Source organism: Apium graveolens, chromosome 6, assembly GCF_009905375.1.
Source record: "Apium graveolens cultivar Ventura chromosome 6, ASM990537v1, whole genome shotgun sequence".
NCBI lineage: Eukaryota > Viridiplantae > Streptophyta > Magnoliopsida > Apiales > Apiaceae > Apium > Apium graveolens.
In genome coordinates this window covers 263,089,185-263,102,368 of record NC_133652.1, presented here as the reverse complement: position 1 = coordinate 263,102,368, position 13,184 = coordinate 263,089,185, and the positions used below count along the sequence as shown (strand labels likewise).

Below are 13,184 nucleotides of genomic sequence, written 5' to 3'. Positions count from 1 at the left end.
AATTTCAAGACAATGAATGATCTAGTCAAAAAGGACTTAGTAAGAGGAATTCCTCTTGTTGAATTCTCAAGGGATGGTCTGTGTGATGCTTGTCAGAAAGGCAAACAAAGGAAAGCATCATTTCAGAAGAAGCTTGAAACAACAATTGATGAACCATTACAGCTGTTACATATGGATTTGTTTGGACCAGTCAATGTATTGTCAATAGCAAGAAAAAGATATTGTTTAGTGATTGTAGATGATTTCTCAAAGTTCACATGGGTCTATTTTCTTGGATCAAAGGATGAAGCAAGTGAAATCATTATCAATCACATCAGGCAAGTCAATAATCATCCTGACTTAAAAGTAAGAAACATCAGGAGTGACAATGGAACTGAATTCAAGAATTTGACATTAAGGCTGTTCTGTGAAGAAAATGGAATCATGCATGAGTTCTCAGCTCCAAGAACACCTCAGCAAAATGGGGTAGTTGAAAGAAAGAACAGATCTTTAATTGAGGCTGCCAGAACAATGCTTGAAGAATCAAAGTTACCAACATATTTTTGGGCTGAAGCTGTTAATTGTGCCTGTTTCACTCAAAATATTTCTCTGATCAATCAAGCTAAAGGCATGACTCCTTATCAGTTGTTCAAGAAAAGAAAACCAACTCTAAACTTTCTTCATGTCTTTGGATGTAAATGTTTTATACTAAGGAATCAATCTGACCATAAAGGGAAGTTTGATGCAAAGGCTGATGAAGGAATATTTGTTGGTTATTCAGCTGGAAAATCTTATAGGGTCTACAATCTAAGAACCAACATTGTTATGGAATCTGTGCATGTTGTGTTTGATGATAAAAAGATTGATGGACTAACAGATGAGGAACATTATGAGAGACTCAAATTTGACAATATTGAAATATATTGTGATGATAGTGAAGAAGAGATTGATGGAGACGACACTTCAAAAGGAATACAAAATTTGCTCCTGGATAATGCACAAAATTCAGCATCCGTTGAAAGACATTGTGCATCATCCGTTGAAGTACTTAATGAAACATCCGTTGATCATAGCTCATCAACTGATAATCAATTTACATCATTAATTGATGGAACTCCAAGTTCCCTGCAAAGGACCAACAACTCAGGGGGAGTTTCAACTAATCAAAACTCTATCTCACATCATGACAATACTGAGATCACCTCATCTAGAGCTCATCTTCCACCTCAAAGGAAATGGACCAAGAATCATCCCTTTGAACTGATCATTGGTGATGCATCATCTAAAGTGCAAACAAGAAGAGCTACTCAAGATGAATGTCTGTATAGTAGTTTTCTATCTCAGGAGGAACCTAAGAAAGTGGAAGAAGCCTTATTGGATCCAGATTGGATATTAGCTATGCAGGAAGAGCTAAACCAATTTGAGAGAAACCAAGTTTGGAAGCTGGTACCCAAACCAAAGAACAAGAGTCCTATTGATACAAAATGGGTATTCAGAAATAAGATGGATGAAAATGGCATTATCATAAGGAATAAAGCCAGATTGGTTGCTAAAGGCTATTCTCAGCAAGAGGGAATAGATTTTGATGAGACATATGCTCCTGTTGCAAGACTTGAAGCTATCAGAATCTTTCTAGCCTATGCAGCCCATGCCAATTTCAAAGTCTATCAAATGGATGTCAAGAGTGCATTTCTAAATGGGAAATTAGAGGAAGAAGTCTATGTAAGTCAACCTCCAGGATTTGAAGATCCAAATTTTCCAGACTATGTGTATTATCTGTTGAAAGCACTCTATGGACTGAAGCAAGCACCTAGAGCCTGGTATGAAACATTATCAAAATTTCTTTTGGAGAATCACTTCACTAGAGGTACTGTTGATAAAACTCTCTTCTTTAGAAATGTTAATGGCTCTAGTATACTTGTTCAAATTTATGTAGATGACATAATATTTGGTTCTAAAGATAATAATCTTTGTAAGAAGTTTGCTAAGCTAATGCAAAGCAATTATGAAATGAGCCTAATGGGAGAACTAACCTATTTTCTTGGTTTACAAATTAAACAAGTTAGTAATGGAATTTTCATTAGTCAAACTAAATATATTCATGATCTTTTAAAGAAGTTTGACTTAATGGAATGTTCATCTGCAAAAACTCCCATGGCCACTGCCACCAAACTTGAATTAAATAAGACTGAAAGGTCTGTGGACATTACAAGTTATAGAGGCATGGTTGGTTCACTTTTATATTTAACTGCTAGCAGACCAGATATAATGTTTGCTACATGTCTGTGTGCGAGATTTCAAGCTGATCCTAGGGAGTCTCACTTAATTGCTATCAAGAGAATTTTCAGATATCTCAAGGGTACACCAAATTTAGGAATTTGGTATCCTAGAGAATCTGGCTTTGATCTAATTGGTTATTCAGATGCAGACTATGCAGGTTGCAAAATAGACAGGAAAAGTACAACAGGCTCCTGTCAATTCCTGGGAAACAAGCTTGTATCATGGTTTAGCAAAAAGCAAAATTCAGTCTCTACTTCTACAGCTGAGGCTGAATACATTGCTGCTGGAAGTTGCTGTTCTCAAATGTTATGGATGAGGAATCAACTCCTTGATTATGGACTTCATGTTGATAGAGTACCTATCTTTTGTGACAACACAAGTGCCATAGCCATAACAGAGAATCCTGTGCAGCACTCAAGGACCAAGCACATTGATATTAAGTACCACTTCATCAGGGAGCATGTCATGAATGGTACAGTAGAACTACATTTTGTTCCAAGTGAACAACAAATTGCTGACATATTTACCAAGCCACTTGATGAATCAACATTCACAAGATTGGTAAGTGAGCTAGGTATGCTTAATTACTCTTAAAATTCATGTCTTCTTTGCAATTTGATGTGGAGCCTGAAATATATTAGTTGCTAGAACAAATTTGACTTTTAACAAAGTTTATTCCATCAACGGATGTTCCCTATCCGTTGAAAGTCAAAATTGCTCTATCAACGGATATTCATTATCCGTTGAAAGACAAGTATATCTCTGGAACTTTTATCCGTCAACGGATAAAGCTGAAGTACCTTTCAACGGATGACAATTTACATTATCCGTTGAAATGTCACATCAGACGTTTGAGGTGTTTCACAGCCGTTGATTCTATTTTCTTAACCGTTGATACCATACATACATCTGTATGTATTGGTTTTAAAGGTAGTTATTAGAATACTTACAGTTTATTCTTAAACGGCTGAAATTCACTAACACCTATTTATTGATTAATCCTTTATTTATTTTTTTTTTTTTTTGAAAGCATATAAGCCCTTCTGATTGTTCATTATTACTTTACGCTTTCTTAGAATTTCAAGCATTTACCATTTTCTCTCTGCAAAACCCTCAAGTTATTCTCTGCAATTTCTACTCACAACAATGGCACCAGTCGTGAAGATTATGTCTCAATCTGGGTTCATCTACGAGAAGAATAATTTCATAGCTCTGGTAGAGAAGAATGAAGCCCACTCAGATTATCACAAAATGATGGACTTCATCAAAAACTGTAAACTTAGCTATGCAATGCTGGAAGCCCCAACGATTTTCTGTGAAGTAGTTGAGGAGATTTGGACAACTGCTGAGTTCAACTCCATGGATATGACTATCTCCTTCACTCTCAAAGGTAAAAATCACTGTATAAACTGTGATGACTTACAAGCATGTTTTAAATTACCTGAGAACAATGCCATGACACCACACACTGATAGTGATGTATCCAGCATGTTAGATTCCATAGGTTACTCTCTTAACTCTGCTAATTTAGGGGGTATTAGACGAAAAGGCCTTAGGAAAGAATGGAGTTTTCTTGGGGATGCCTTCATAAAGGTTTTCTCTGGGAAAATTAGTAATTTTGATGCCATAACTTCATCTCTTGTTAACATGTTCTATATGCTTGTTTCTGATAGGTACTTTAACTTTAGCAACTATGTGATGCTAGAATTAGGTACTAGATTAGGTAACAAAGCTAATAGACCTAATAACATCTATTATGCTAGATTCTTTATGTTATTGGCTAACCATGTTGCTGAAGGTTTAGTCATAATCAATGAGAATAATAAACTCAAGTGCTGGGCACAAGAGAAAAGAGTTCTTGCAGACTTGAAGAGAATGGATCTTAACAGCAGTGTGCAATTGGTATATTTACCAATCATGAATGCACCCCAGGTAGGTGAGGTAATTGCTTCTACAACTCCTACTTCTTCCAACCCCTCTATTTCTTTATCTTCTAGTGTGGCCATGAAATCTGTGTCAATGCCCCAACAGATTTCTACCAAAGTCACCAAATCCAAACTTTCAAAATCCAAGACAAAGAAAACCACCTCTGTTGTTTCTCAAAAGACAACAGTTGTAACAACAACCATTAACCCTGAGGGAAGTGATCAGGGTGTGAGTGGTGAGGGGAGGGGTGAACATCAAAGAAACCCCCAGGATAAGGAAGGAGAGTTGAGTGCTTCCCAAGCTAGCCAAGCCCCAGTTTCTCAAAAAGCTGTGGTGGTTGAAAAGGTCTCTAGCACATCCCTAGTAGCATCCTCCCAAAAGGATGTTACTATTGAAAAGAGTTCCCATCCAGGAACACAGAACAAAAGAGGGAGGGACACTAAAGCCAAACACTCACCTACAAAAGCCTTTATTAGAAGAAAGAAGGCTAGAACCCAATCTTCTACACAGGGTGCACACACTGCACAGAAACATCCATCTGTCTCTGTGCCTTCTCAAACTCAGTTTGATGTGACTCCAATAAATGTGGAGTCACAGCCCCATTCTCTCACAATAACTACACATCAATCACCAAATGCTTCTTCACCATCTCTGGATGTGGATATGCTATTCCCATCAATTCCTGATTCTCCCTCTTTACAACTCAGGGAGGAGCCCCACTCAAATACAGGTGATCATCATCTTTTAGATGATTTGTTGGATCACCCGCAAATTCTTTCAGATATAATTGAAGGATCTGTATCAACACATATCAAATCAATCTATACAGATTCAACAGTTATATCACTTTCAATTTCATCTTCTTTTCCTTCTTCAATGGATATCACTCATCCGTTGACAAGTGGTTGCTCTTCAACGGATAAGCTTAACAGCAGTTATCCGTTGATAACAACAGTTTCAACTTCAACGGATATTCCACATCCGTTGATAGTCTCTACACAAACAACTGAAATGATTCCAAGTGTAGAAGACATGAATACTGTGCAATCACTTTTAGGATTGAGGGCAGGGAGTGAAAATTTGAGTGAGAGGCTGGGTTGCTCCCAGGCAAAAGGAGAGATTGAGAGCACAAAAATGCATGCTATTTCTTCCAGCATGGCAAAAGTCAGTGAGTGGAGTACCACCTTAGAAGGTGAAGGTGAGGGAGTGAGATGTGTGAGCCAGGGGGAGCCCCTGATGCAAGAACATAGAGAAAAAGAGAGAAAAGCAGGTACAGTTGATACAAGGGTGGAACCAGCCATTGCTCATGAGTCAATGATTGTGGATGATGCTGAAAAGGAAAGACAATTTCAGCAACATTACAAAGCTGTAATTGATAACATTTCCTTGGATGCTGACACTTTTACTCATCCTGTGACAGCCTATCAACTGTTGGCTGCTCAGGGCAATGAGGAGGCAGAGAGGACACTACATCTAGTGCACTCAACAGAATCTCTTCAAAGGGATAAAGCTGCTATTAACAGGATGCCTTCTACAGCTGGTGAGCCATCTGAGGAATTTGGAGTAAATTCTGATGATGATGACTCTATTTCTTCTGATGGAAGCATGAACATAGGGGGAGATGAAGACCCTAGTTCCATTTCTAATCTACCTGAATGGGCCCTGACTAAGGAGCATAGAACAGGTGAATTCAATGTCCACCTGGTCAAACAAATCATCACTATTCAACAGGCCATTCAGAACACTTCAAATGCAAATATCAAGGCTATCCTCCAAGCTCACCTGGACTCACTGCATCTCATGAAGTTGCAGAAAGTAAAGCAAGATATGAGTCTAAATGATCTCAGGAAAGATATTGCTGACTTGAAATCCTTCACTTCAGAAAAATTGGATTCAGTCATGCCCTATGGTACTTTGCAGGACTTGGTTTCGAGATTGAAAAAGGAATCAGTTACTGAACAAAGGCTGGCCAAGTTGGAAGACAGAGTTCAAGGAATTGAAGATTCTGTGGCCACCCTTCTTCTCAACCAACAATCTCAAACCAATCTCCTAATGCAGCTGGCAAAAGCACAAGGCTTGACCCCTCTCCTTGATGATAACAAAAAGGGGGAGAATAACAGGGAAGGGGAAGGAGAGCCCTCTACAAAGATTCAGATATCTAAAGTGCTAGTTCCTGCCATCACTACCTCTCCAATCATTCAAATCAAGGGAAAATCTGATGGAATTGATTTGATTCAGCTAGCAGCAGCTGAAATACAAATGAAAGAACAATGGAGGAGAATTGATGAAAGGTTGCAATTGGTGTTTGGTTCTACACAAAACAAATCAACATCTGTGAAATTTAGCACAAAGATTGAACCAATCAACATGGAGCTCATGCCAGTAGGGAGTCTTAAGGATGGAGAAGCTTCTTCCAAAGAGCTACAAGCTATAATCCTCAAGCCCAATGAAAGATCCAATAAGGACTCAACAAAGAATCCTTTAAAAGAAGTGGACTTTCCTCCTTCAAAAGATGATGAGAACAAGATCTTAGGCAGGAGTATTGCCTATCTCAAAAAGTCCATGGATGAGGCTGTAAGGAGAAATAGAGCTATTATCATTAGAGAGGGAAAGAGCATATGTGTGATGCAAGGACATCCCAAATTCTCAATAGCTAAGAAAGAAGAAGCCAAGCAATTAAAGGCTGACAAAAGAGCACAAGCAAAGCTTGAAAAACAGCTAAAGTCAAGCCAAGTTGAAGAAATGAAAGGAATTGAAGTCAGGGGTGAAGAAAAGATTGCTAACTTAGATGAGGTTCTTGGGAGCATATTTGGTGAAAATATGGAGGAAAGAGAGGAATGGCAGAAGGGAAACAGAAGAAAGGCCAAGGCACACAGAAGGAGTGAAGATAACCCTGAAGATACCAAATCTACATCTAAACCACTACCTTCCATACCTGAACCTTTTGTTACTGATCCCTCTATAAATATCCATGGTGAACCAATCATTCCAAAAGAGGAACCTATTGATTGGGACAACATCACATTGCCTACCTTTCTAACCACTCTTCCACCACCAAAGAAACAGAAAAGAAAACCAAAATCTACACCTCCCACAACCTCTAAGAAATTCACTCAAAAACAAAAACCTAAACCTAAGTCACCCATTTCTAAAGATGATTATGTTCACATCTGTGACATAATTAGTGTTCAGATATAAAGGAGCTGGGGAAAGAACATGGCCTCTCCACAGGATTCTAAATGAAGGCTACTCTACCTTGATCAGAGTCTTTTCAGCCATCAAAAAGGATTCTGGCTTTACCAGAACAGCCAAGACTGAAATTCTCAACAAGATTGCCAACATAAGGAAGACTTGGAGGGAACCAAATGCTTTGCCCAGAACCTTACTCATACAAGAAAGGGGAACTAAAATTCACAAATCACCTCATTGGTTGATGGAATTTAGAGATGACAGAGGAGTCAGAAGATTTTTCAGACTTGAAGACCAACTCAAGATTGCCAGCAATGAAACTCTCAAGGAAATGCAATCTAAGTTGGATATCAGTGATGAAGATGAAGCTGAATTCTTCAGAAAACTCCAACTCCAAATTGAGGGAAATGACAAAGGGCTAGGAAAGAAAACCAGGGAACAAAGAAGAAAATGATGTTTTGCTCAGGCTAGAGGAGCACCCTTGGAAATACTGTAAATCTTCAATTACCTCCTAGTACATACACTTTTGCAGCACTTTTTATATTTCTACTTAGTTTCAATTCAAATATTTGTTAAGTGTTTTGTTATCATCAAGTTAACTCTGAATTTATGCCTACAGTTCTTATAGACATAAATAGGGGGAGATTGTTAGGAATATATGTGCATTAGTTTGATGATATGTTTAACAAAACACTTAAGTAGAAATTTAGTGTCTGTAGCCTCAACGGATAAGACCACTTTGGCTATCCGTTGATGGTGTAGCTTTACTTAGAAATAAGTCTAGTATTGTAGCATATTCCAGTCTCTGTATTTAAAATTGTAATTCTTAGAAGTTGAGAGAAACTATGAGTCATGTTGACTACTAGATGATATGCAGATAGGAAGGCCAATTGTAAATATTTCATGCCTTGTAATTTTGTATAAATGAAGTGGTATCAACGGATGACTTAAAAGACCTTCAACGGATGAGAAGCTAAGCTTCAACGGATGTCTCTAAAGCTTCAACGGATAACATCCTTCAACGGATGAGAGCATCAACGGATGAAAGCTTCAACGGATAACATCCTTCAACGGATGAGAGCATCAACGGATGAAAGCTTCAACGGATAACATCCTTCAACGGATGAGAGCATCAACGGATGAAAGCTTCAACGGATAACATCCTTCAACGGATGAAGTCATCAACGGATGAAAGCTTCAACGGATGTTCTGCTAATCAGCCGTTGATAAGTGGTAGTTGTACCTACAAGCAGAGGCACGTGGGTTGACAGAGAAAACTGAGATGTGGTAGCCGAATTTCAGGATCAACAGAAAAAGCAGCCGTTCTTCTTTTGTACAAAGTTGCAATAGTCAACAAAGTACTTGAGTGAACAGGAAAAGAAGCAAGTGAAGAACTTATTTTACTATTGTAATTTTATATTGTTTTTCACTTGTACACTTGGTAATATATATGAACCAAGAAGAAGCTAGTAATTAGAGAGATTTTTCCAGAGCTGTTAAGAAATATCTTGAGAGAAAATTCATCTAGTTTGTACTAGGATGCAGCTGTGATCAACATTGTTGAACACAGATTTTCTAATATACCATCTCTGGTGGAACAACAAATCCACCAGAAAAGTTTTTAAGGTCTGTTGTGTTCTTTACATTTGTGCTTGAATATATATCTGTCTGTATTAGCTTAAAGCAATTCACACACTTGTTCTTCTTGAACACACAACTTTATAAACTGCTCAAAACTTGAAAAAGTTTTGAGATTTACATTCAACCCCCCTTCTGTAAATCTCATTGTTAGTCTTCTAGGAATAACAAATTATTATATCACGCTTCCGTTCATCCGTAAATTCCTTCAAAAATAATAATTCAATTTGTTCAAAGATTGCTTGATCAAATCAAACCGAGTCTCTAAACCAATCTTGAAACCCTAAATATCAAGGTAGGTGTAACGCCCACAAATCCGGGGTTAGAAAATATAGCATCTGTGACCCCAAAACTATATCAAGATCTTTTTAGGTTATAGTTCTAGAAACAAGATATCCAAATCCCACAAATAAAATTTTTCCTTTCTTGTAAAACTCTTTTCAACGATTTATAAAGTGCAAACTAAACCCACTAGTATAATTTCTAAAGGAAGTATACTAGGTCCAAATATAATAACTCAACTAATATACAAAAAAAAACTTTTATATAATAAAACTTACTCTAGTTCCGCAAACCCTAGATCAATCATCTTCGTAATTGCATCCTTCTCTTCTTTCTCGAATTACGCAGTTAAACAGCGCAAGTTATTCCTCACTGGAAGGTTAAATTTTAAAAATAGGCAAGTATGAGCCAAAAAAATGCTCAGCAAGTTCGGTATATTATAAATATGGTCTTTTGATATAAAAACCCACATTGCAGAATATTTAAAATCACAATTACTAAATTAGAAAATTTAGTTAAGGAATCCAATAACTGGTTCCTTAAATGTATTCAAAACTCTTCTGATGTTTTTGAGAGAAAATGTTTCAGAAATATTTTGAATCTTGATGAAAATAAAACTCGTAAAAACAGTGTTTACATGAATATCGTAAACAACAATATGAAATAGTGATTATGGACTGAATCATAAACCTTTTTCAAATGGCACTCTTGATATTAATACTCATTTTAATTTCAACATAAAATTAGATATTAATACTAACTTTGATGCTCACAACATCAATCATATATATTAATACCACTTTTGATATTTAACAACAAATTAAATATTACGTTATCACAACAGCTGCTAATGATAATGTATTTTGGAACATCGGCTCCGCACAGAGATGGAAGGGTGCGAGTAGAAGTCATTGATGACGTGTAAGTTTGGAGTTCTTAAATTAAAATATCTATGTAGCGAATCATTCTGTTTTGCTCTATAATGTAATCGCATTACATTGCCATACGTTAATTTTATATATATTAGATTGGAACCTTCATATGAGTGCTCTGCAAGAATCCGAAAAATATTTTATCAAAATCTTGAGCCTGGTGGATACAATTGGAAGTCGGTTTCTCAAGAAACTCAAAGATTTTATTTTGAAGAATTCAAGGTAATTATATCTTTTTTATATGTTGCAATTTTGTATGTGAGTGTTTTTTTAGTAATGCTTGTTAAATGTCTCTTCCTAGTGATATCGCAGAAGCCTTTCAATTCTTTCATTTATAAAAAATGGGCTTTAAGTTCTAAATATAATGTGTTTGGTTGTAAATTATTTAGGAAGTTCAAAATTTAATTTTTCTTAAGTTTGGTTGTAAACTATTTTGGAAGTTCAAAATTTAGTTTTTTAATGTTTTATATTATAATAGGCATTTGGAAGTTCAAAATTTAGTATAATCTGTCTGTTTTTGTTATTATAGAAATTTTTTGTGTGGAAACAAGAAGATTGTATTATCAATGATGGTTGGCTGGCAAATGCAAGGAGAAAATATTCTGAAGTTATTTCTGTAGCTCATTCCAACTGGGAAAAGAATAAAAAAGAGGATATTAGAATTGGCAAGAATATTTATGTGGGCTGGATTGAGTTTTGGAAATATGAGGAATTTCAAAAGTTGTCTTTGATTCAAAAAAATAATCGGCATAGCGAGGTTGATGGCCTCCATTCAACACATACGAGTGGTTCTGCTTCTCATAGGCTGCTTGCAACTCGTTTGGTAAGCTATATTATGCAATTTTTACAGGTTTTTTCAATTTTATTTCTTAAAAATAAAATTGTTGTGCTCTAAAATTTTCTATATTTTTTTTGACAGAAAATTCAGTATAAGCGTGTCCCCACTGCTGATCAACTGTTTTATGAGACACACACCAGACATGTGAAGAAAAGAAGAACTTGATTAGCGGGGTTGATGATAATATCGTGGATGATGAGAGCGAAGATGATGAAGAATTCGTATGGATTGACAAAAAAGTCAACAAACTTATGCGAGTTTTATTATTCAGAATATCCATCTAGTCATTAGGAATACACCTATCAGATTTATGCCCATAATATTGATAATGTTAAAATTGAAAATTATACATTCACTGGATTTTGTAATATTTTTGTATGTTCACTTTTTTTAAATGGCTTGATTGTACCTATTTAATCTTTGGCATAAGACTAATTTTTTATGATGATTGTAGTGTTGGTGTCTTGATTATACGCTCTAGAAGTTTGCTCCTGGGTTATATTTGGTTTTGGGTCTTAACAATGATAGCGACCTTACGTACTCTTAAGAAAAAATATGTAAAAATGTGGAATATATGTAAAATATTTATATTGAGTTTAAAATCCATTTTTAAAATATTCCTTACGTACACAATATGTCAAGATTATACCATATAAACTAATAAAATGATATGAAAAAGTGCTATAATTGATCAAAATCTACAGTAGTACATAATGAGCGTAGTTATGTGCATTTGTAGGGAATGGTTCCTTAGCTTTATGTTGGAACTTTTTATGTAATGTCTTGCTCATGTGGAATGAATTAAAGCAGGAAACATTCTTAAAACTTCGTGAATTACGTTAGGCAACTGGGCAGCCTGTGGATAATAATGCATTGTTTCTTGAAGCCGTTGGAGGGCTTGACAAGAAAAAGAAAGTATATGGAGTGGGTTTATCGAAAAGACTCTTCTACCCGTCTAATAATAAGCCTTGTATGTCATCTTTTGCCGGTGAAGAAGAAAATCAAAGGCTGAAGCGCCAACTAATTGAGATGAATGATCGGATGAAAGCCATGGAAAATTAGCTAGCCATAATTCTTGAGGCTACTTTAGTTTGAGTTCCACATGATCAGTGCCCTGCCAATTTAGATGGTGAAAATGATGAAAATTAGTATTTCACTTGTTATTAGTATGCTTGGTATGCATTTGACTGAAAGTTATATATGTTCGTGTGCATGTAACGTAACACTAATTGGGGAAATGTAGTTTAGTACCCCGTTAACTATTAGGTTGCTAATTTTGGTTACATTGATCGGGAAAATCTGGTTTAGTACCAGTTTAACTATCAGATTTGCCAACTTTGGATGTTATATTCGATCGTATTTAAGTATAGCGCTAGAGTAATGATGTAACTCTCAGCCCCATTTTGAATTGTAATCAGTATTTAAGGACTTCCTATCTGTTTACTTTTTCTATCTTTATTTGAAAAATTGCACAGGTTTTAAAAATCATATATATATATATATGTAATCTTTTATCATGCATTTGTTGGCTTTTGAAAATTTATCACAGGAACTAACAGATTAAGTTGGTATTTTGTTACCAAATAAATTAGAAAATAACAACGCAACTTCAGTTACTAATGTTAATAGGAGATTCTCTCCTATAATGTGGTTGCTAATAATATTAACGGATTTTTTGTTGGAAATTTATTATAAAATTTAACAACGAATATTTTGGTTGTTAATATTAGCAACGTATTTAATTATTTTCATAGTGTTGTTAATAGTACTAACAGATATATCATTTAATATTTGCTACTGAATTTAAAAACGGACATTACGTTATTATAAGGTTGCTATTAGTACCAACGGAAAAATCGTTATTATAGGATTGCTATTAGTACCAATGAAATAATATGTTACTAAGTTGGTCGGATGTGGTTGTGGTCTCAAAGAGGAATTCTGTTGTTAGTCTGCTACTATTTCGTTGTTAAATTAATTAACGAAAACACCGGCAGTGATTTCCCAACGACCGGATGTCTATAACATAACAACGACATTTTCTCTTGTTAAAACTGGATATTCTTGTAGTGCATAAAATAATGTGCATTTTCAATTTCTATACAAGGACATTTATGAGT

General features: G+C 35.7%; 1 protein-coding gene across 1 annotated transcript; it reads left to right on the top strand.

Moving 5' to 3' along the window:
* Positions 1 to 10,150: 10,150 nt before the first annotated feature.
* On the top strand, positions 10,151 to 12,126 carry LOC141665973 (uncharacterized). Its single transcript, XM_074471961.1, has 5 exons — positions 10,151 to 10,215; positions 10,322 to 10,448; positions 10,756 to 11,049; positions 11,146 to 11,208; positions 11,908 to 12,126. The coding sequence occupies exons 1-5, from the start codon at positions 10,151 to 10,153 to the stop codon at positions 12,124 to 12,126; spliced, it is 768 nt and encodes a 255-aa protein (XP_074328062.1).
* The last annotated feature ends 1,058 nt before the right edge of the window (positions 12,127 to 13,184 follow it).

Coding starts and splice junctions, on each gene's coding strand:
- LOC141665973 (XM_074471961.1), top strand. CDS start 10,151: ATGTATTTTGGAACATCGGCTCCGCACAGAGATGGAAGGGTGCGAGTA. Junction 10,449..10,755: donor TTTATTTTGAAGAATTCAAG/GTAATTATATCT, acceptor TTGTTATTATAG/AAATTTTTTGTGTGGAAACA. Junction 11,050..11,145: donor GGCTGCTTGCAACTCGTTTG/GTAAGCTATATT, acceptor TTTTTTTGACAG/AAAATTCAGTATAAGCGTGT.